The sequence below is a fragment of the Stomoxys calcitrans genome, chromosome 5, assembly GCF_963082655.1.
Source record: "Stomoxys calcitrans chromosome 5, idStoCalc2.1, whole genome shotgun sequence".
NCBI classification, from domain to species: Eukaryota; Metazoa; Arthropoda; class Insecta; order Diptera; family Muscidae; genus Stomoxys; species Stomoxys calcitrans.
Window position 1 is genome coordinate 124,227,156 of NC_081556.1, and position 23,769 is coordinate 124,250,924.

Below are 23,769 nucleotides of genomic sequence, written 5' to 3' on the forward strand. Positions count from 1 at the left end.
TTAAAATCAAAATAATAAAAAAGACAAATCGAAAATAAAAAAAGACTGGTTTTGTAAAGAAAGACGCCAATCATAGGTTGATCTTGAACAAATACGTACAGATAGCTTACTTGCCAAGAGTAACTATTATACTGGTTTAAATGTTCATTCTGGCAAATGTTTGGATTAAGATCGAAATGAAAGCTTGCGATCTTAAGTTTCTTTACAACAGTGGCTAGAAAATTTGAGCTTGTTGTCACTTTTATCGCGCTTAAATTAAATGTTTAAATTTATTTATTGAAATTTATTCCCTTTTTTAAATGGCTAAATTATTCAGTTATTCCCATTAAGAGTCAATTCTTTATTACAATATTACAAATGGAAAAATTTTAGCGAGTCTTAGTCTCAACTTAGATGGCTAACGTGAAACACACTGAAAACACCGAAACAACTTTATTCGAGATTTAAAGAAATTACAACGATCGTAGAGAAAATTTAAGAACTTTTTTGTTTGAAGACAATTTATCCAATTGAGAACAAAATTTAAAAATAAATCAACATATTAATGTAAGAAGTTATGAAAGTGAAGTTAAAAACTCAAAAAAAAAAATCTAAAATCTAAAATATTATTATAATGGTTAAAAAACTCAAAATATAACTCTTAGAAACTTAAAATTCAAGCATAAAAGTGTAACTAACAAATTGAAAAACAAAAACATACACAGAAGAAAAGAAAAATAAGTTTGATAATAACAGCACTCATTATCAGCTGATACATTTTTTTTGGCTTATGAGCTTATTTCTGTTCTGACAATCATTGGTCCTTAAAATCGTGAGTCATGCATTGGCTTTATACTGCGTATGATCTTGTGGTCTGGTGGACAGCACATCAAAAATTCAACTAATATTCAATACTCGGTCGGATACAAAGGAGGGTTAGTTAGTCTGTGCGTCACAGACGCATAGAGAACGACATCATTCCTTGCGCTGAACATAATAAAATGATCGTTCAAAATTTCATTATAATCGGTTAAAAATTCTAGCGGCTTGAATCGGTATGTAGGAGTCTGTGTCAGGTTATGGACTGAAACCTGCTTGACATAGATGTTTGAGGTCATAGAAGAAGTCATTGTACAAATTAGATAAAAATTGCTTCTCCTAGATGCTCTAAGACCAATATTTGGGGTTTTTAGAACAATAATTTAAGATGTAATGAAGATAGCTAGCCTACCTCTATCCTGCATACATTTGGGAACGAATAGAGATAACTCTTTGAAATAGCTAAAGCTAAGGTGTTACCGCTCGAAACATTTTAAGATAAAACAAATGAAAGCGGGCCGAATCTTGGAAACCCACCACCATGGATTCTGTTAAAAATTTATACAAAACAAATTTAATTGAAGGGCATAATTTTATTCTACATACCAGACCTCTGTCAAACCAGCAAAAATTTAAGCCTCTACAAACTGAACAAGGATGATCGCGAGACCGGTTTATAAGGTTATATACTGATTTGGAACTTACTTGGCACAGTTATTGGGAGCCGTAACAGAGCACCGCATGCAAAATTTCAGCGAAATCGGACAAAAAATGCGGCTTGTAAGGACTCAATAAGTCAAATTGGGAGATCGGTTTATGTGGGAGCTATATTAGGTTATAGACCAAATTTGGACCGTTCTTGGTACAGTTGTTGAAAGTCATAATAAAACACTACACGCTCAATTTCAGCCAAATTGGACAAAAATTGCTGCTTCCATTGGCTCAAGAAGTCAAATCGAGAGATCGGTTTATATGGGAGCTATATCAGGTTATAAACCGATTTGGACCGTACTTAGATTACAATATGTAAAATTTCAGCCAATTCTGACAACAATTGCGGCTCAAGAAGTCAAATCGGGAGATCGGTTTATATGGGAGCTGTATCAGGTTATTGAACGATTCGGACCAATATATCTATGGACCGATTAGCGTAGTTGTTGGATGTTATAACAGAACACTGCATTCAAAATGGGAGCTTTATCAGGTTACATACCAATTTGGACCGTACTTGGCACAATTGTTGGAAGTCATAACAGAACACTACGTGCAAAATTTCAGCTAAAGCGGACAAAAAATGCGGCTTCCAAATTTTATACCGCACCACCCCATCCTATGGTATTGCAAGTAAAAGCATGTTAAGTTCGACCGGGCCGAATCTTATATACCCTCCACCATGGATCGCATTTGTCGAGTTCTTTTCCCGATATCTCTTGTTAGGCAAACATATGATAAAAGGAAAGAATTTCTATTAAGTTATCGTTCGATTCGGACCATAATTAAACTGAATGTTGGAGACCATAGTAGAAGTCGTTGTGTAAAGTTCGAATAAAAATTGCGTCCTTTAGGGGCTCAAGAAGTAGAATAGGGAGATCGGTTTATATGGGAGCTCTATCAGGCTATAGACCGATTCAGACCATGTTTGACACGAATGTTGAAGGTCATGAGAGAAGTCGTTGTACAAAATTTCTATCGGACAATAATTGGATAATCGGATAATAGTTGCGAGCTTTAGAGGCTCAAAGAAGTCAAAATCTCAGATCGGTTTATATGGTAGCTATATCAAGTTATGGACTAATTAAAATATTTGACTCAGTTGCTGGAAGTCAGAACAAAACACTTCTTAAAACATTTCAGCCAAATCGGATAAGAATTGCACTCTCTAGTGGCTTAAGAAGTCAAGATTCAAGATCGAGTTATATGACAGCTATATCAGGTTATGGACCGATTTGAACCATACTTAGCATAGTTGTTAAAAGTAATAACAAATAGAAGTCATGCAAAATTTCTGTCAAATCGTATAGGAATTGCGCCCTCTAGAGGGTGAAGAAGTCAAAACCCCAGATCGGTTTGCATGAGAGCTATCTTAAGTTATGGACCGATTTGAACCACATTTACTAAAAATCCTAACAAAACACCTCATGCAAAATTTCAGCCAAGTCGAATAAGAATTGCCCCCTCTAGTGATTCAAGAAGTCTAGATCCAAGATCGGTTTATATGGCAGCTATATCAAAACATGGACCGATATGGCCCATTTAAAATCCCAACCGACCCACACTAATAAGAAGTATTCGTTCAAAATTTCAAGCGCCTAGCTTTATTTCTTCGAAAGTTAGAGTGCTTTCGACAGACAGACAGACGGACGGACGGACATGGCTAAATCGACTTAAAACGAGAAATATTTCTAGGACTTACAAAAAGAATGACGAAATTAGTATACCCCCATCCTATGGTGGAGGGTATGAAAATAAATAGATATGTAATATTTTTATACACGCCACAAAAGAATGGAGGTATATTAGATTTGTCATTCCGTTTGGGACACGTCGAAATATCCATTTCCTATAAAGTAGATATAGTCTTGATCGTCGTGAAAATCTAAGACGATCTAGCCAACAAGGACGATCTAGCCGTCCGTCTGTTTGTCGAAAGCACGCTATCTTTCAAAGGAGTAAACGCACCCGAATACTTCGTCTGACAGTTGAAATCACGCTACAGTCTTTAAAAATACTGATATTGAGCTGAAACTTTGCACAGATTCTTTTTTGCCCATAGGCAGGTTAAGTTCGAAGATGGGCAATATCGGACTATATCTTGATAAGCCACATTTTATTTCCCATTTTTCTGAAATTTGGGACAGTGAGTTGTGTAAGCCTCTCGACATCCTTATTTAATTTGGCCCAGATCGGTCCAGATTTAGATTTAGCTACCCTATAGACCGATATCTAAATTTAAGGTCTTGGGCGTCGATTTCGCCGAAATTTGGGACAGTGTGGTGTTTTAAGCTTTTCGACATCCTTCGTCAATTTGGTCTAATAAACGGCACATTTATTGTCCGATTTCGCTGAAATTTGACACAGTGACTTATGCTAGGCTTTTCGACATCCGTGGCCCATATGGTTCAGATCGGTCTTTTTTACTTGTTTTCAAATAATTTTTTCATCATTATTCATAATTTTGTTTTTTTCGGAAACTGTAAGTGGTGAAGCGCATTACTTTTAGTAGAAAGTTAAAATCTTAGTTTTTTTTATTATTCGGAGAATTTTGTAACCTTTCCAAAGGTGTAATCAGATTTGCAATTGGTATATAAATAGTGCCACAATGCCGACTATACCTTGACTGGAAATCTTCAAACAAAAAAAATTGTTTTAACACTAATATCTCATTAACCGTTTTGGATATTCCAGGCATGTAAAATTGTTTTTTTTTTAGGATTTCACGAGCTCTATTTTTTGCGGAATGATGAAGGTCGCCCTATAAATGCTTATTTGGCAGCACTTCAATATTTGGAATGCTCGAGGTGACCAACATAAACGTACCATGTCAGCCCCCAGACCTACTAGGGTCTCCATATTCACCATTTCGTGTTCATATCTTTATCTGTTCAAATGTTATGGAAATATTCTAAAGATTTTTTTGACATGTCTTCCAAACACTTCTTATCTCCATGTATTTTTTTACATTTTTTGCCTCTACACGAAAATGTTAAGGGATAATCCAAGAGCGTTTCTTTTTTGAAAATATGCCGATAGGGTATATTTTTTTTATTTTCCCACAAAATTGAAAACTGGGTACTTTTAAAGCTGTAGAAGCTCAAAGAAATCGTTATTATTTTTTGATAGCTCTACATTTATTATACATATCCAACAGTAGAAGAATAACAAATGTCAATCCTTTATGTAGTTTTCAAAATATAGCACTTGCAAACGGTCCAAATTACCTAAAAATTGTATGCCTTTTTTGAAAATCGAAAATTGGCCAACTTTGAACGGTCTCCTGAACTAAAAATCTTACATTTCTATTCGTACCACTTTTGAAATAGTTGGAAAATTTTACATAAGATAGGTTCTTTCAAAATTTCGTGTTTCCTGTTCCCTCTGTCCGCGCCACTGTGCGACGTCAATTGGTATTACTGTAAACGTGATTAAAATACGGCAATAAAACTGAGTTTCCTTATGATCGAACTAAACTTGCATGGAACATCAGTGATTGATATGAGAGAAAATGTTCCTCTTTTGAATGCTGGCTTTTGATGTATGATATGATGGTAGGTTCTCTTGGTAATGCATGAGGGAGATCAGTATTTAAACTCAAGACCATAAGTACCAGTGCTTGATTTTTCACATCCTCTACGTCATTCAAACACTAATAACTTATGTACAATTATTGTTTAGTTCACTTTCTGATTCCTACTCATTAACATACATAAATACTTACAAGGAAATAAAGATTTTTGGCATATTGCTGATTAAAGTGATGTATATTGAACTGAAGAATTGCTAGCATTCTAGGAAAAGGTTACTAGAGTTCACATTTTACATCACATACAACGTGAATAAAACGAAAACAATCACCAAATTAAAATCTTAACAAACAAAAAACAAATTATAATGAAAGTTACAACAAATCGAAACTGGTTTAATTTATTTATTTATTATAATTAGAAAATACAATAAACATTAAAAAAAACTAAGCACTAGCGACCAAAGCTATGGACTTAAAACTGGCTTTGAAAAGAAAGAATCATAAGTTAATCTCGTAAAAATAAAAACAAGCAGTCTACTTATGACGTGTAACTGTCATACTGGTTTAAATTATTCTCGCAAATATTTCAACAAAGATCCAAACCTTGGGAATCTATGGTTTCTTTTAAGAGTACAACAGTTCAACATTGGTTAGAGAATTTGCTATAGTGGTTGTTGTTTTTCCTTTCATCATACCATAAAATGATCTCAATAAATATAAGTATATTTAAATTTATTCCTCTTAATGACTCAGTTATACCCATTAAGAGCCAAACATTTTTACAATATTACAAATGGTCAATATTAGCGCGTAAAGTCTTAGTCTTAACTAAGACGGCTAACGTGGAATGCTAAAACAATACTAGTAACAAGCAGTAAAGAAATTTAAACATTCGCCTGGAAGATTGAAAAAGTCATAGAGTCTTTACAGAACTTTTTATATTCAATATTGTAAGGTTGATATATCAACATAAGAATGTTAAATCTTATTATCAAAGTGATCTTCAAAATAGAAGAAAGGTTTTCTTTAAGTGAAAATATCCAATGAAAAATCTAAATTTATTTGTGAAAGTGTGAAATGAAAACTGTTACCAACAATTTTTTTTTTATTTTTTATTAATAATCTTTTATATAAAATGAAAGTGTTGTGCTTTGTGCTATTTGTCTGTTGACTCAAAAACGGCTGAACCGATTTTCATGAAATTTTCACAGATGATAGAATTTGAGTCCCCGTTGAAAATACGGTACATTTTTTAATATCCGAAGGGGGCAGACCCTACCCCTTACGCGCATTTTCAAAAACGCCAAATCTCGCAGATGGGCGCACTGATTTAAACAAAATTTTGTATAACACCTTATGGTATGAAATTTTCACAGATGATAGAGTTTGAGTCCCCGGTGAAAATACGGTACATTTTTTAATATCCGAAGGGGGCAGACCCTACCCCTTACCCGCATTTTCAAAAACGCCGAACCTCGCAGATGGGCGCACTGATGTAAACAAAATTTTGTATAACACCTTATGGTACCCCAAAAACACGAAATTGGTATAAAATTTTGGGGTCAAATATCCTGGGGGGACGCCTCATCCCAAAACCCACCCGAACTGACATGTTTACCGATTGGGACAATATGGGTATCAAATGAATGGTATTTAAGAGTAGAGTACGTTGGCATACCCACCCCTCCACCCCTCCTTTGGACAATATGAATTTCAAATGAAAGGTATTTAAAAGTAGAAAACAAATCTGACATAAAAATTTTTCCCTTTGTGTCTGAGGGGCTTCCCCACAACCGCAGGACATATTTTCCGATTGGGACAATATGCGACTTAAATGAAAGGTATTTAGGAGTTAAATACGAATATTGTCTTAAAAATTGGGTTCAAATACTTAAGAGGCCGCCCCAGGCCCAAACCGCTCAAAATCAAATGTGGACCGATCGGGACAATATTGGACTGAAATAAAAGTAATTTGGGAGTAGAGTATGAATATGATATTTAAAATTAGGTCCAATTACCTAGCGAACCGTAAAAAGCCCAAGAATACCACCAAATATCAAAGTGGACTCATCGGGGTAATATGGGACTCAAGGGAAAGGTTTTCGGGAGTAGAGTACGAATATGATTATCAAATATTAACAACTAAAAAGGCATGTTTCGAATTTCAGCGAAATCGGTTAGAGAAATAAAGGCTTCAGACCCTTTATCGGGAAATCGGTCGGCATATCTAAATATAATCCGATCTGAACCATATTTGGTTCAGATGTCGGGAGGCCTGAAATTACTCACTGTTTTCAATTTCAGCGAAATCGGATTAAAAGTAAAGCTTTTATGGGCTTGAGACCCTTTATCGGTAAATTACCAAGGGGCCGCCCCATTATCAAAACCTTCCCATGTGGGCATATTAGACCATCATGACAATATGGGACTCAAATAAAAGCTTTTCGAGAGTAGATTACGAATATGGCATTAAAAATGAGGTTCAAGTGGTTGAAGGTTGCCTACCCCTCCAAACTCCTCCCAAAATGTGAGTATTCCTCAATTATGGCTATACGAGTATGGCATTAATAAATGGAATTTGGTAACAGATAAACAAATTGTACTGGGGAGATACATATCGTTGTAAGTAAGAAACTTATTTTTCGCGTGGTGCTAATAGACATAGACTACAGTTGAACGAATTCAATATCCACGATCAGAACGAAGTGCAGTTTTAAAGTAGGTTTATTTAACATTTCTATAAAGGATATCTGTTAAATAAACTTACTTTAACGCTGCATTATGTTTTGTAAATACCAGTGTTAAAAATAAAATTTCAGTTATTAGACTGTGAGTGTGTTTTAAGTGCGCTTCTCTTAGGCGCACATAAAAAAAACCGATTATCCCAAATAAACTGATTCTTTATTAAGCCGGGCTGAATTAGGGATTTTCTATGAAATCCTCCAATCAGAGGGGTTGAATTAGGGATTTCCTATTAAACGTCTATTTATTTGGGCTGATAAAAAGATTAACTTTATTAACCTTTATTCAGCCGGGCTTAATCATTGATCAATCAGAGGGTATCGATAAACTGTAGATTAGTTTATCGATACCAATAGTTGATAGCCAATACATACTAACATAATCGAGAAGAAATATGCTTCTTAAATTGAAAGTCAAAGGTTTGAAAAGCCGCCTGTTTCATTTTTAAATGGGAAAGCAGAAAAGCGCTAGTAATATACAATACATACCAATTCCTAAAGAACCATCTCTATTCCATATAATACGAATACTTTAATGATTATTGTTACTAAAATGTGGATTATATAATCGATTAAACGACAGAATTCACAGAAATGTCGTAAGATGTGAAAAACTGCCAAAGTAATTCCAAAATGCAATAAAAAATAAAACTAAATTAATTGATTAATGGTTTATTATATAGAAGAAAAGATCAAACAAGAGTTTCAAAACTCTAAATAAATAAAAAGTGTAATAAAAATTTTAAAAGCTTAAATTATGCATAAAATATGCTTTCAACCAAATCAAATTATGGAATTTTGTTTACAAAAGTTCATGCCGTCTAGAATATTTGCTATGATTGTTTTTGTTCTCTTAGTAACGCTTGGCTGAACGTTTTAAAAATGTTAATAATATATAAAAATTTTAATTTATTCAATTTCATTTTTATTATTCGTCATTTGGCGACGTTAAGTGGAACTGTTTACAACATTACATTGGCCAAATTTCAGCAAGTAGTGGGTTAGTTTTCTAATAGCCAGCTAAGGGTGAGCACTATACTTTACAGCCAAAACGAAAAAAAAGAACAAACATTTAGTCAAAAAATTGCGTGTTAAAAGAACCATTCATCTTGCTTTGTTTCAGTGTTACTAAAATACAAGGTAATTGCTGGATTATAATCAAGATTTAGAAGGAATAAACGAAAGTGAAACATGAAGCAAGTGAAAATTAAAAATAAAATAACCAGTTCCACAAAAAAATAAATAAAATCAATCAATTCAATAAAATTTAGCTTTGGAAGGTTTTTTTCTTGGAATTAAACTCAATTTTTTCACACCGACAAATCAATAAAAAATTTAAGCATGCAAAAATGCATACGACCGGACGAATCTACCATCCTACTTACATCAAGAATATGTGAAAAGTGCAAATTTCCTATTGAACATTCCATTAGGAACAGTGGGGAACTGTATTCATATCAATGAGTGATGTCCTATTGAACATTCCATTAGGAACAGTGGGGAACATCTTTCGTATCAATGAGTGATGTCCCGATTCACATATACTCTTTAAGGTCTTAGAGCAAAATTTCGATATATTACAAAGGGAGTGACGATATTAGCTCTCTTATGATGGAGTGTGTTAAAAAGCTTAGTTCTTTACATTCCAAAATGATTGCTATAGAATATGTGATAAGTACACACAGTTGTTTTCTTCACCTTGCTCAGTATGCCATTATAGGTTTTCAAAATTTCATAATTATGCACGATTGAACCATTTTATTTTACAACATTACACAAAGAGCTAATATTTAGCGACACCTTTTAGGATATTACTAAAAGGGCATTCATGGAAGAACACGGATCTACAGGCCAGCCGACATGAATTATTTCAATGTTACCAATGTTGGCAACAGTCTTTATACCCACCACCATAGGATGGGATGTATACAAGGATTTCTATATAAGTTTCTGGCCTAAGCAGGCCACTTCTAATCTAACATTTCCATTGGAAGGTTTGAAATTTTCTGCATAATCTTACTCACTAGAAGGCGACCGTTGCGCAGAGGATAGCATGACGCAGAACGCCTGGCTTCAAATCCCGTCGTGAACATCAACCATTTGATTGCCCGAAGTCTTGGGAGATATTCGAAAAACGAACAAGGGAACACGAATCATTGTACACCATGACCCGAAGTCTTGGGATATATTCGAAAACGAACTAGAGAACACGAATCATTGTACACCATGACAATGCGAGCTCCGAGAGAGACAGCGACCGACAAAAACGGTGGATTAATATGTCATCCGCGTTACAGCCCCGACTTATTGTTATTCCCGCACATTAAGATAAAAATGCGTGGTTAATAGTTTTCGTTGCCAAAAAATCCTGTTGAAGCGTTCAAAAACATGTTTTGGAAGTGCCTCAATCGGGATGGAAAAATTGCTACGACAATTGGCTTGAGCGCATGCAAAAATGTATAAATTGAGCTGGAGGATACTTTGAAAAACAATAAAACCGTTTGGGATGATAAAAATTAGCACTTTCTTGATTAGGCTCGAAATTTATACAACAGACCTGGTAGCACAAAAATGTCACAGCCAGATGTAATGCAGGTACATCGCATACAAACTAACCGAAAACCAAAGAATACACAGCAAAAACAAACAACATTGCATGTACTTCGGTCGTACCGAACTTTGGATACCCACCATAAACTCTCCTATATTCATATTAGTTCGATCTAGACATATTTGGTTCAGGTACCAGATGTCATATACAAGTTATAGATTTCAGAAAAGCGGTTAATAAATGAGGGCTTTATGGGCGTAAGACCCTAAATCAACAGATCGGGCTAGACGACAGCTATGTTCAAATAAGGTATCGTCCTGCCCATAGTCGTTTCGGTTATCGGGAGTAATCCAATTCACTGTTATAAATTTCAGTGAAATCGGATAATGAATGCGCTTAAGATAGGTCTATATGGTAGCTATATCCTAGTGTGGTCTGATGTGCACCATACACGGTTCGGATGTCGGATTGCCTAATCCAACTCACTGCTCAAAATTTCAGCGTAATCGGGTTAGGTTAGATTAAAAAGAGGGTGCGGATATTAATCCGCCCCATGCCACCGTGAACATACACCTAAGCCAGTAATTGGCTTGTTGTATGCCCATAGTGACATGGGGAGGATTAATTTCAACCAGACTTCTCAAATGGTAGTCGTCGAGGAAAGCGTTGTGTAAAGTTTTGGCAAGATTGGTCAATAAATGCACTTGCAGTGGCTCTAGAAATGAAAATCGGGCGATATACATATATGACAGCTATGCCTAAATCTGGGCCGATTTCGACTAAAATCACCAGAAATATCGATAGTCATAGAGAAACCTTCCTGTAAAATTTCGAAAGGATGTGTACAAAACTGAGAACTTTCTCAAAATCGGAAGAACATATATATGGAAGCTATACCTAAATCTGAACAGATTTCGAGCAAACTTCTCAGATACTGTGTCAGTCGTCGAGAAAAGCGTTTTGCAAAATTTTGGCAAAATGGGTCAATAAATGCGCTTGCTGTGACTCCAGAAGTTTAAATCGGGCGATATATATATATATATATATGAGAGAGCTATATATAAATCTGAACCGATTTCCATGAAATTCACCAGTTATGTCGAGAGCCAAGAGAAAATCTTTCCTGCCAAATTTTAAGAGAAAAGGTTTACAAGTGACCAATTTATTGCAATATTACTGCAAATCAGACGAACACATATACGGGAGCTATATCTAAATCTGAACCGATTTCAAGCAAATTTTATAGACATTGTGGAAGTCGTCGAGGAAATCGTTGTACGAATTTTTAGGAAGATTGGTCAATAAATGCGCTTGTAGTGGCTTAAGGGGTGAAAATCGGGCGATATATATATAAGAGAGCTATATCCAAATCTGAACCGATTTCACCAGTGATGTCAAGAGTCATAAAAGAATCCTTCCTGCCAAATTTCGAGAGAATCGGTTAACAAATGATCATTCTATTGCATAATTACTGACAATCGGACGAACATATATATGTTCTAAACCGGTTTTTCCAATTTCAATAGGCTTCATCTCTAGGCCGAAAAACATGCCTGTACCATATTTTAAGGCGATCGGATGAAAACTGCGACCTGTACTTTGACAGACAGACGGACATAGCTAAATCGAATCAGAAAGTGATTCTGAGTCGATCGGTATACTTAGCAATGGGTCTATCTCTCTTCCTTCTGGGTGTTACAAACAAATGCATTAAGTTATAATACCCTGTACCACAGTAGTGATGTAGGGTATAATGATTCTGAATCGGGTCTATCTCTCTTCCTTCTGGGTAATACAAACAAATACACTAAGTTATAATACCCTGTACCACAGCAGTGGTGTAGGGTATAATTAATTGAAATTTTGTCTGTTGTAAAAATTTTGTTTTTGTAATTTTTTTTTTACATTTGGTTTTAGATTTTGCATTTGAAAGCCAAAATTATTATTTTTGAAGACGTAACATGATCACAAAAGGTGTACACTCAGACATATTTGTAAGTAAAACAGCAAAAATGTTTGCCGCAACAGCTGAAAGTGTGCTGAAAATGGGACAGTTTATTTGTATACCCTCCACCATAGGATGGGGGTATACTAATTTTATCATTCTGTTTGTAAACCTCGAAATATGCGTCTGAGACCCCATAAAGTATATATATATTCTTGATCGTCATGTCATTTTAAGTCGATATAGCCATGTCCGTCCGTCTGTTTGTCGAAAGCACGCTAAATTTCGAAGGTGTAAAGCTAGCCGCTTGAAATTTTGCACAAATACTTCTTATTAGTGTAGGACGGTTGGGATTGTAAATAGGTCAAATCGACCCATGTTTTGATATAGCTGCCATACAAACCGATCTTGGGTCTTGACTTCTTGCGCGCCTCTAGAGGGCGCAATTCTCGTCCGATTTGACTGAAATTTTGCACGTGGTGTTGTGGCATCACTTCCAACAACTGTGTGTAATGTATGATTCAAATCGGTTCATAATCTGGTATAGCTGTCATATAAACCGATCTTGGATCTTGACTTCTTGAGCCAATAGAGCGCGCAATTCTCATCCGATTTGGCTGAAATTTTGCATGAGGTGTTTTGTTATGACTTCTAATAACTGTGCTAGGCATAGTGCAAATCAGTACATAACCTGATATAGCTGCCATATAAACCGATCTGAGATCTTGACTTCTTGCGGGCTTCTAGAGGGCGCAATTCTCATCCGATTTGGCAGAAATTTTGTACAACGGCTTCTCTCATGACCTTCAACATGCGTGTTCAATATGGTCTGAATCGATCAATAGCTTGATACAGCTCCCATATAAACCGATCTCCCGATTTTGCTTCTTAAGCCCCTACAAGGCGCAATTCTTATCCAAATGAACTGAAATATTACACAATGACTTCTACAATGTTCAGCTTCATATAGCTCCAATAGCATAACACTTCTTATTCAATATTCTTTATTTGCCTAAAAAGAGATACGGCGCATAGAACTCTCTAATGCGATCCTTGGTGGAGGGTATATAAGATTCGACCCGGCCGAACACGGCACGCTCTTACTTGTTTTTGTTAAAACAGCAAACATTTTCTGTTGCTTTCAAATGGCAAAAAGTTAAAAAAGGTAGAAAATACTGGGTTGCCCAAAAAGTAATTGTCGGTAATATAGTAGTAATATAGTCGGCGTTGTGACTCTGTAATTGCATTCTTTCTTCTGTCAGTTATCAGCTGTTACTTTTACCTTGCTTTAGAACAAAAGTGCGCGAAATTTTGTTTACATTTGTTTGTTTGGCGTCAATTTTAATATGGGTACCACATGTATTGAAAGAAATTCATTTAACAAACCGAATCAACGTTTGTGATATGCACCTTAAACGCAATAAATTCGATCCGTTTTTAAAACGAATCATAACTGGAGATGAAAAATGGATTGTTTACAACAACGTTAGTCGAAAACGATCATGGTCCAAGCATGGTGAACCAGCTCAAACCACTTCAAAGGCTGATATCCACCAAAAGATGGTTATGCTGTCTGTTTGGTGGGATTGGAATGGTGTGGTATATTTTGAGCTGCTTCCAAGGAACCAAACGATTAATTCGGATGTTTACTGTCAACAATTGGACAACGCTTGACCGCACACATCTTTGGTCACTCGCCTAAAACTGAGTGAGCTTGGCTGGGAACTTTTGATGCATCCACCATATACCCCTGACCTTGCACCATCAGACTACCATTTATTTCGATCTTTGCAGAACTCCTTAAAAACTCCATTCTAAGTTTTATTAAAAATGCATTTACTTTCTTTTAAAAAATCCGCAATTACTTTTTAGGCAACCCATATTTATATCTTTTCTTATCTTTCAATTTAACAGACATATGCCTAGAAGTTTTCCTATTTTCTATAATCTACTATTTTTTGAACGAATTTAAATAATAGTAGACAAAATAACTATTATTTTTATATCAAGGCTTTAACAGAAAATATTCACACTTAAAATTGGCTAATTTGTTTTTTCTATATAGCAAATGCCTCATTTGTTGTTGAGAAGTTCGAAAATTTTTAATGTATTCATTCAAGAGTTTACAACTTGTAATTTAATAATAGCAGACAGAGTTTGCTGATATCAGCAAACTGTGTCTTTCGCATATGCGAAAACATGATTTCAATTTCCAAAGTTGTTGTTTGATCACGTTTATAATTGACTAGAACTACGATTTTATTAGAATAATAATTATCTATAAATAATTTGCGATAAATATCTTACAATTATTATTGTCAACATATTTTACCCATTTCATGCTTGATTGAAAGTTTCTTGTTTTATCCCCGTACTAACTTCCTACTTTAAAGTTCCTCATATTCCAACTCTTATAAAACTCATCTTATATGAGTTTGACACAAAAGAGACACTTCCTACTTTGCATTAGAAACGCACTTAGAGTTGTCAACGGATTCATTTGTGCGTAACAAAAAGTTGCCATTGAAGTGTAACGCCAAAACTAATAACTTAAAAAAAAAAATTCTAATACTTACCCCACACATAATCATTGTGGTTTCTTAAGTCTTGCTCACAACATCGTTTTAATAAATCTTTTCCTGCCTTTGGTTGGGTTGTTGTTTTTTTTAATAGAAGATGACGGAATTGACTCCTGTTCAGCAATACTACAAAGGCAAGACAGTGTTTATCACTGGCGCAACGGGGTTTGTGGGTAAAGTTTTATTGGAAAAACTTTTGTACTCCTGCAGTGAATTGAGAGAAATCATAATTATATGCCGTGCCAAGAGGGAAAAAAGTCCCCAATTACGTTTGGAGGAAATGTGGAAAATTCCTGTAAGTAAAGAAAAACATATTTCATGAGATTTTGTTTATTTGCAATAAAATTAAAAATTAATTATAATCTTCCACTCTCATCCATAGATTTTCCAACGCATTAAAGATGAAAAGCCTGAGATGTTGAAGAAGGTTACGCTATTGGAGGGTGACATAGCACATGAGTTTTTGGGCCTATCTAAGCAGAAGCTCGAATATGTCGCCGAACACACCAACATAGTTTACCACGTGGCTGCCTCTTTGAAAATGCAAGGGCCTCTTTCTGAATCGATAGACATGAATTTAGCTGGAACCCGTCGTGCCCTTGATCTTGCCCGAAAAATGAAGCATCTCGAGAGTTTTGTTTATGTATCAACAGCCTTTTGCAATTGCGATCAAAATATTGTCGAAGAGCAGGTCTATGATTTTCCCCACAAACCCGAGGATTTAATGCGTCTGGCCGAATGGTTGGATGAGAAGACCTTGAATAGTATAAAGGATGATCTAATTCACCCACAGCCTAATAACTACATTTACACCAAACGTCTGGCGGAATTGTATGTGCGTGATCAGTATGAGCAAATGCCAGTGGCCATAGCCAGGCCGTCTATAGGTAAGTGAAATGACTGAAGCTAAGTCTTAAAGCTAATCATAGATGAGACAATTTTTCTTGACAGTCAATCTGTGCTACAGTTCTTTGAAAATTAGTTGTGTTAGAATAGGTTTAGGGCAATGAATAGGTCTCTGGTCAGAAAAAAACATTTGTTTTATTGTTTAATGTCCATCTGTGCTACAGTACTCTGCATGTACTTTAGGATAGGCTCAGGTAGAGAAGATTAAAACTACTGTGCTTAGGATCCATACAAGTCTGTTGATTATGGTCAAAACTAAGGAGTCAGATGCTCCCGCATAGATGTCTTTAAATTGATGATTTCCACCATCTTCTATTGGGTTGCCCAAAAAGTAATTACGGATTTTTCATATAGTCGGCGTTTACAAATTTTTTCACAGCTTGTGACTCTGTAATTGCATTCTTTCTTCTGTCAGTTATCAGCTGTTACTTTTAGCTTGCTTTAGAAAAAAAGTGTAAAAAAAGTATATTTGATTAAAGTTCATTCTAAGTTTTATTAAAAATGCATTTACTTTCTTTTAAAAAATCCGCAATTACTTTTTGGGCAACCCAACATATGTATATATTCGCTTTTTGATAAAAAACACTGTACCACTATTCCTGATAGAATCGTTTGGAACTACGATATCCCTGATAACAGAAGTTACATAGACTTCTATACGGGTGGTTCCAAACTAGACGACCAGGTGGGCTTTGGGGTGTACTCTAAAGATCTAGAACTGGTCATATCGAAAAGGTTAGCCGACCACTGCAGTGTGTATCAAGCGGAGTTCCTTGCAATATCTTCTCAGACAGTCACGCAGCCATTAAAACCCTGAAGAACGTTTATCTGAACACAAAAACTGTGCTCGGCTGTCGCAGATCTCTTAACGGCATGGCTGAACAGTTCAAAATTCACCTGTTCTGGGTGCCGGTCCACAGAGATATCCCAGGGAATTGTAAGGCGGACGAGCTAGCGAGACTAGAAACTACCCTACATATTCCAGTGATACTGGACTCTAGACGCTGGCCTCTAGCGACATCTAAGCTTAGTTTTCAGGACCAGGCCCGAAGGACAACGAATGAAAGATGGTCACTGTTGAGACGCCTTTGACCAGCGGTTGATGGATCGGAGGGTCTTCTATTTCCCTTGGTTAATTGATGCACTCACTCCTATGAGACCGCAAGCGAACTTTATGAAATGACACGAGGTGTGTCAATTTCAATTCATGTGGCTAATTACGAGGCCAATGGGACCTTTAAGTTTAAGTTGACTGTATTGGCTTAGAACTTTGCACTTTAAAGTGATACACCTTACTAACTTATAAAAGGAAAAGAATGATAATCAAGAGAAAATTAAAGTAAATAAGAGCCGCTCCTCGCGACCATGAATTCGGTGTTTCAAAGAGAGAAAAGTAAATGAAATTTAAAGCGAATCCATGGATGCTCTCCATGAGTTTTGTAGTTGCAGAGTTGTGCATTTCAATGCTGTTGAACTAGTCCCAACAGTCACAAAGAGGGGGCTGTAAGCATTCCAAAACTATGCGGCCTAAGCTAGACTTGAAGACATCTACCGCTTTGATGTCAGTGGCTAGAACAGACGTCTCAGTCATTGTCTCCGTCACTGTCTAATGGGAAAACATGCTGACAGACTAAAGGTTGCCAGCAACGACTTTTGCAAAAGCTGTGAGGACATCGACGAGGAAGATACTATAGAACACTTTCTGTTTGTGTGTTTCGCACTAGCAGTCAGAAGGCGTTCCACTTTAGGTTCTCATTTCTTAGAGGACCTGTCGAATGTGAACAATCGCAAGTTATTGGGCTTTTAAAAGCGATCTGGATGGTTCAACGATATGAACTGGAAGACATGTTCCTTCTTCTGTTCCTGTGGTATCACAATGGACGAAAACCTCTAAGTGAGTCTGATGGGAGACTGCCACTTAAACCTAACCTTATTTATTGTGCCATATCTAGCTAGACATCTGCATTTCGTATAATCTTCTCCAGCAGCATATTAAAGATATCTCACGATGGGCTGTCTCCTTGTCTGAAATATCGTTTAGTATTTAATGGTTCCTATTCGTACTGAAGAACGCGTATCAGCAAGTGTCATCCTGCAGAGCCTTAATCATTTTGCAGGGATGCCAAACTCAGACATGGCTTAAAATACCTTTGAACGTAAAGGGGTATCGAAAGCGGTTTTGTAGTCAACAAAGAGATGATAGGTGTTGATTTATCCTTCTCGGGTCTTTTCCTGGATTTGGCGCAGTTTGAATATCCGGTCTAAGAAGGATTTACTAGGTCTAAAGTCACATTGATAGCCCAACTATCTCGTTGACTTTAGGTTTTAATCTTTCACACAGTATGCTCGAGAGTATCTTGTATGCGATGGGGAGGAGACATTCCTCAGTAGAAGGCACATTTCGGTATGTCTCCTTTATTGTGTGCGGTACACAGTATGCTAAGTATGCGTTCTTCCAGCCAGATTGCGCAGAAAAGCTAATGCATAGCCTTATCAAAGTGTCGCCTTAGGTCTTAAATAGTTCAGCGGGTAACCCATCGGCTCCTGCTGCCTTGTTGTTCTTCAGTCGTATCACTGCTACTTGGACCTCATTCTGACTAGGAGGTAAACATTCTATACCATCATCAGGGATTGGTTCTGTGGTATCCTCTTCGCGGCCATCGTCGGACACTAGCAGTTGGGTAAAATGTTCTTTCTATATACTGTGCATTCTATCTGTGTCAGTTAACAGATTTCCTTCTTTGTCTCTGCAGGAGGATGTGTCTGCACCAAAGCCATCGGTTTCATGTTTAATTCTTTGGTAGAAATTCGGGACTTCATTCTGACTTCTGTATATCTCAATTCGCTCACACTCACGTCTTTCCATTTCTATTATCTTTCTGCGGAATGGAGGTTTCTTCTCTCTCCTTTTCTCTCAAAACCTCTCCTTCATCTGGCGCGTTGCTGCTGATTGCAGGGTTGCTCTGTATGCCGTATTCTTGGCTTCAGTAGCATTTTGACATTCTTGGTCGTACCATGGGTTTCTTGGAGGAGGCTTTCGTTTCCCAAGTACGGATTTCGCGGCATTTCTCAATAGTTTGCCACTGCGCCATTATATCATCGGAACAACAAGTGCTTTCACCAAGCAGTTGGCTCAGTCGAGTGGATTATGCCGTTACCATCTGTTGTGTTTGCAGCTTTTCAATGTCCAGCTTCCGTGCAGTGTCAGATCGTACTTTTCTCGCCATGTTTAAACTGGTGCGAACCTTCGATGCAACAAGGCAATGATCCGAATCTACTTTCGCTCCACGGATTGATCGTACATCTAATACGCTGGGTGAATGCTTTCCATTTATCACAACGTGATTAATTTCGTTCCTCGCGTTTTGAACGGTTGACAGCCATGTGGCTTTGTGAACATTTTTATGTTGAAATCTGGTGCTGCTATCTACCATGTTTTTCTCGTTTAGGCTGAACTTTCCGACTGTTGGACCATAGATATCTCCCACAACGATTTTAATATCACGGGGGGCAGCACTCATATTCTCTCTCTAGGCGCTCGTAGAAAATATCCTTGGTCTACTCGTTCTTGCCTTCCGTCGTGGCATGGGTACAAATAAGACTGATGTTGAAGAATTTGGCTTTTATGCGGATTGTGGCTAGCCTCTCATCCACCGGAGTAAAGCTGGAGACAAGGTGTTTCAGTCTACGACTGACCACAAATCCACAGGCAAATTCATGTCTCGTGTTGTTGTGACGCTATTTCCAGTCCATCGCACATCCTGTAAGGCGGTAATATCTACCTTATACTTCTCTAATACATCCGCCAGCGCATATACTGCACCTTCTCTAGTGAAAGTGCGGACATTCCAGGTGTAGACTGGCAAATCATGGTCCTTTTTTGCTTTGCGTAGGTCGTCAACGTTAGGGGAGTCCGTTCTTTATATTCCTTTGTTTCTCATAGTGATTCTCATAGTCTTCCGCGGGCGGCGGGTTACTGGCTCAGCGCCCCAACCGCATGAGTTTTGTGGGATGGCACATGTATCCGCCGTTGTCACCAGCCGCTTGTTCCAAGATCCAAAGCTCGCCTCCAGCCGACCCTAACCTGAGAACAGACGCTGATGTTGGCCATTGGTAAATTGAAGGCGCCAATTACTCGCCTTGTCATCTCGTGTATCATTGGCACTCAGTATTTAATTAAGAGGCAGTGCCACCTGACTCTTCAGTGAGTGACTCTCCTCTCGAAAATCACTGACTGCCGCGGCCGCATTTGCAGCTACTCCAGCATAAAAAACGGAGCTATCCACCATCCGCAATCTGTGGACGCTTTCAGCTAAGCTTCCCGTGATAACAATGGACACCACACAAAGTTCCAGCCTGTGTGGTGCTCATAGTTATCTGGTGTCCGCCGGAATTATTTGTTCAATAATCTTCGATTATGTCAAAAATTTATTTTTTTGGGTAGGTTTTTGACGTATGTATTATACGGAAATGTATGTCATATACGGACTTTCCAATAGACCTTCTCTGCTCCCAATTAATATTTTGTGTTTACTGCGTTCTATTCGTACCTCCTTAAGTTCCTCCGTGATCCATTCTTCGTAAATCGGCTAGTAATTTAAATTTTTTGTTGATATTTATTTCAGAATCCATGGTAGTGGGTTCCCAAGATTTGGCTCGACCGAACTTAGCACGTTTTCACATGTTTTCTATTTTTCTTACAGTGACCAGCATTTATAAAGATCCCATACCAGGTTGGATAGACAATTACAATGGTGTTGTTGGCATTATGATTGCCTCTGGCAAGGGTGTACTTCGTTCGTTGATGTGTGACAAAAATGCGGAAATTGAAGTTGTTCCAGTTGATGCAGTGATCACAGGATTGATAGTCATTCCATATTCAATAAATACACAAAAAGAAAGGTAAGTGCTTTCTATGAATAGAAAATTTAGACGACATTTTCAATATGGTGGCAGTCCACAATCAAACTCAGACATATTATTGTAGTTCATTGTGTGTCTTCTAGTTTCTGCCGGTGAACGAACCAAGTAGTTCGGTTAATAAATTGCCAATGTTCGTAAATTTCCATTAAAGTTTACAATTTTTTTTGTTTCTCTTTCGAGACGAGCTCAATGATCGGAGATGCAAATGGAAAAGGAAACTTTTCTAAAATGGTGTTAAATTTTTTTTTAATTTCTAGGCCCTCCGAAATACCTGTCTTCAATTTAACACAACCCAAACATCTGCAAAGAACTTGCACTTGGATAATGGAACATGCGAAACGTTTCAAAGACGAATATCCTCTCAAAGCCGTGTGGCATCCAAATACAACATTTACCATGAACATTTACTACCATTGGTTCAATGTCATAATGTTTATGTTTTTGCCCGCACTGTTTTTGGATATGTTGCTGACACTTTGTGGCCAAAGGAGATTGTAAGTAGTATGGATTAGCTTGTGACAACATGTACACCTCCTCAACTCCTTATAATATTAAACATATTCTTAATTCATTTAGTATGATGCGGGTACACAGACGTATTGTGGCTGGAATTAGTGTGCTGCAATTCTTTACCACCAGAAAGTGGAATTTTAAAATTGATAAATATTTGGAAATTTGCGATAATTTGGTTCCAGAGGATAAAGAAATGTGAGCTAGATGAAAAAAGAGCTATATTGTAGCAAAAGAAGTTTTCTTATACGTTTTTTCAACCATTTTTACATCTTATAGTTTTCTAACTCCCCAAGAACTAAAAGACACAGAAGCTTATTTGTACCGTTCCTGCATTGGCGGACGTCAATATTTGTGTAAAGAGCCCCTTAGTAATGTAGCCAGGGCCAGGGTGGTAGCAAAAATGTAAGTAATTTGTCTTCTATAAAAATCTTGTTCCAAGTCGAATTCTATTATTTTCTCTTTCCAATGCTTAGCTTGTTCATTTTGGATCGCTTTTGTAAAATAGTTTTATGCAGTTTAATCTTCTATTGGCTGGCAAATACTTTGGGACTAGTCGACTATGTACGAGCCATTGATCCTTTACACTTCTTTGTAGCTGTTAAATAATTTAGGTGTTTTATACAACCATATACTAATTTTTGGTTCTAATTCTATTTATTTAAGTTTACCTAAACTTAACATTAAATTGCACATACACCGATTTAATTAATTAGTTATATAAGGCTGGTTTTTTAAATAAAATGTTAAGAGTTTGTTAAATGTTAGCCATTTAAAATGTTTTAATTTTTAATTTAATTTTAAATTTTTACCATAAAATGCCATTTTATCGCTGCTCCTATGGATTACCACCATGATCAGTCTACTACGGACCCGAATTGAGGAGAGTTTTGAACCCGTCTGGGGTAGGAGTCCGAATCAGCTATGCAGAAGATCCGAAAGGATCTGCTATACAAGTGAGCTTCACCAAGGGATCTGAATGTAAACCCAGAGAAGACTGAGATCTGTCTGATTACGAGGGAGACGAAGTTGGGTTCATTTGAGGCGCCACGTTTTCGATCAATGACAAGGTCAAATAATTGGTTGTGATCTTGGATAGCAAACTGAACTGGAAGTGTCACATTCCGGAGAGTAGTGAGAAGGCACTATGTGTTGCGGGTTGCACAGTGTTGCCTTTTAGTGTAGTCGTTGGACAAAAATTGTTAGTCTTAATATAGAGGACCTGACGGAATATTTCCGGCGTTAATACGGAAAGAGGCAGACTATCTGGACTATCTCATCTGGCCAATATTTGCACAGCGTGCATTAGTCCTATGCATATACTCCGAAAGCCTGGCAGGAGGCAAGGGTGGTGTTTATAAACAAGCCAAGGCAAGGCAAGTTATGCGACACCAAAGGCCTACAGACCCATAAGCCTTACGTCCTTTCTACTCAAAACCATGGAACGTATTGTGGACACCATGATAAAAAGTAAGACATCCAGCGAACTGTTCAAATACAAACTGCATGCCTATGTCAAGGGAAGGTCGGTGGAGACTGCCCTGCACGAGGTTGTTCCAAAAATAGAAGAACCCTTCGATGCCAAAACGTACACACTGGCAGTATGCATTGACATTGAGGTGGCTTTTACAAATGTGCCGAAGGACACACTGATCCAATCCTTAGACCAGTACCGAGTCGACACGTCTCTTAGAGACTAGGAATTCCTAACTTGAAATTTTCTTTTTAGAGGTTACTTTATCGTTTTTAGAGCGCACAACAAGCCGGCATGGAGCCGATTTATATCTGCACCTTATTTTCAACCTAACCTAACCCAGAGACTGGATAAACCATATGCTATGGAACAGATGGATAAATTGTGTGTCCCATGGCATAAATATAAGGGAGAAAGTGTCACAAGACACGCCACAGAGGGTTAATTTTATCGCCACTCCTTTGGGTGACCACCATAAATGACCTATAACGGATGCTGACTGAGGAGGGATTTGAACCCGTCTGCTACGCAGACGATATTATAATACTTCTAAGGGGTAAGGATCCGAATGAGCTATGCAGAAGGGCCGAAAGGGTCTTGCATATGGCATATGACTGGGCTGGACCGAGAGGTCTCAATGTTAACCTAGAGAAGATTGAAATACACCTGTTCACGAGGAAGACGAAGGTGGGCCAATTTAACACAGCACGTTTCCTCAATAAGACGTTTTCGATATCGGAAAAGATCAAATACTTAGGTGTGATCTTCGGCAGGAAACTGAAATGGAAGTGTCATATTCAGGAGCGTACTGAGGATGCTGGGCACAATGTAGACGGACCATAGGCTCGAAATAGGGCCTGAATACGAGGATAAGCCACTGGCACTACAGGAGCGTGATTAGACTAATACCACTACATTCGCCTCAGTAGTTTGGTGGATTGCTATGGAGAAAAAGTGCAACATAAGAACAACGCTCACTACGGCATTAGAGACTATTCTAGATATCTAGACCCTTTGACATACAGATTAAATGTGAGGCAGCCACTGCGGCTATTAGACTTAAGGCGATGGGAGAATTGATTGAGGATAGGTGCAGCCC

General features: G+C 37.4%; 1 protein-coding gene across 3 annotated transcripts; it reads left to right on the plus strand.

The window, feature by feature from the left end:
• Positions 1–378: 378 nt before the first annotated feature.
• On the plus strand, positions 379–21,963 carry LOC106091518 (putative fatty acyl-CoA reductase CG5065). 3 transcript variants are annotated; one of them, XM_013258059.2, is made up of 8 exons: positions 379–546; positions 14,952–15,152; positions 15,240–15,744; positions 20,467–20,665; positions 20,944–21,180; positions 21,263–21,394; positions 21,476–21,601; positions 21,673–21,963. In XM_013258059.2, exons 2-8 carry the CDS (start codon positions 14,955–14,957, stop codon positions 21,803–21,805), a joined length of 1,530 nt encoding a protein of 509 aa, XP_013113513.1. In that variant the 5' UTR covers positions 379–546; positions 14,952–14,954; the 3' UTR covers positions 21,806–21,963. The 3 variants fall into 3 exon arrangements, with proteins under 3 accessions (XP_013113513.1, XP_013113530.1, XP_013113521.1); XM_013258076.2 differs by having other exon boundaries at positions 14,955–15,152; XM_013258067.2 differs by lacking the exon at positions 379–546 and adding an exon at positions 8,818–8,922.
• The last annotated feature ends 1,806 nt before the right edge of the window (positions 21,964–23,769 follow it).

Bases quoted from the DNA above. Each gene is read 5' to 3' on its own strand.
- LOC106091518 (XM_013258059.2), top strand. From the start codon at position 14,955: ATGACGGAATTGACTCCTGTTCAGCAATACTACAAAGGCAAGACAGTG. The intron at 15,153-15,239 runs GTAAGTAAAGAA...TCTCATCCATAG, and splicing joins AGGAAATGTGGAAAATTCCT to ATTTTCCAACGCATTAAAGA. The intron at 21,181-21,262 runs GTAAGTAGTATG...TAATTCATTTAG, and splicing joins CTTTGTGGCCAAAGGAGATT to TATGATGCGGGTACACAGAC.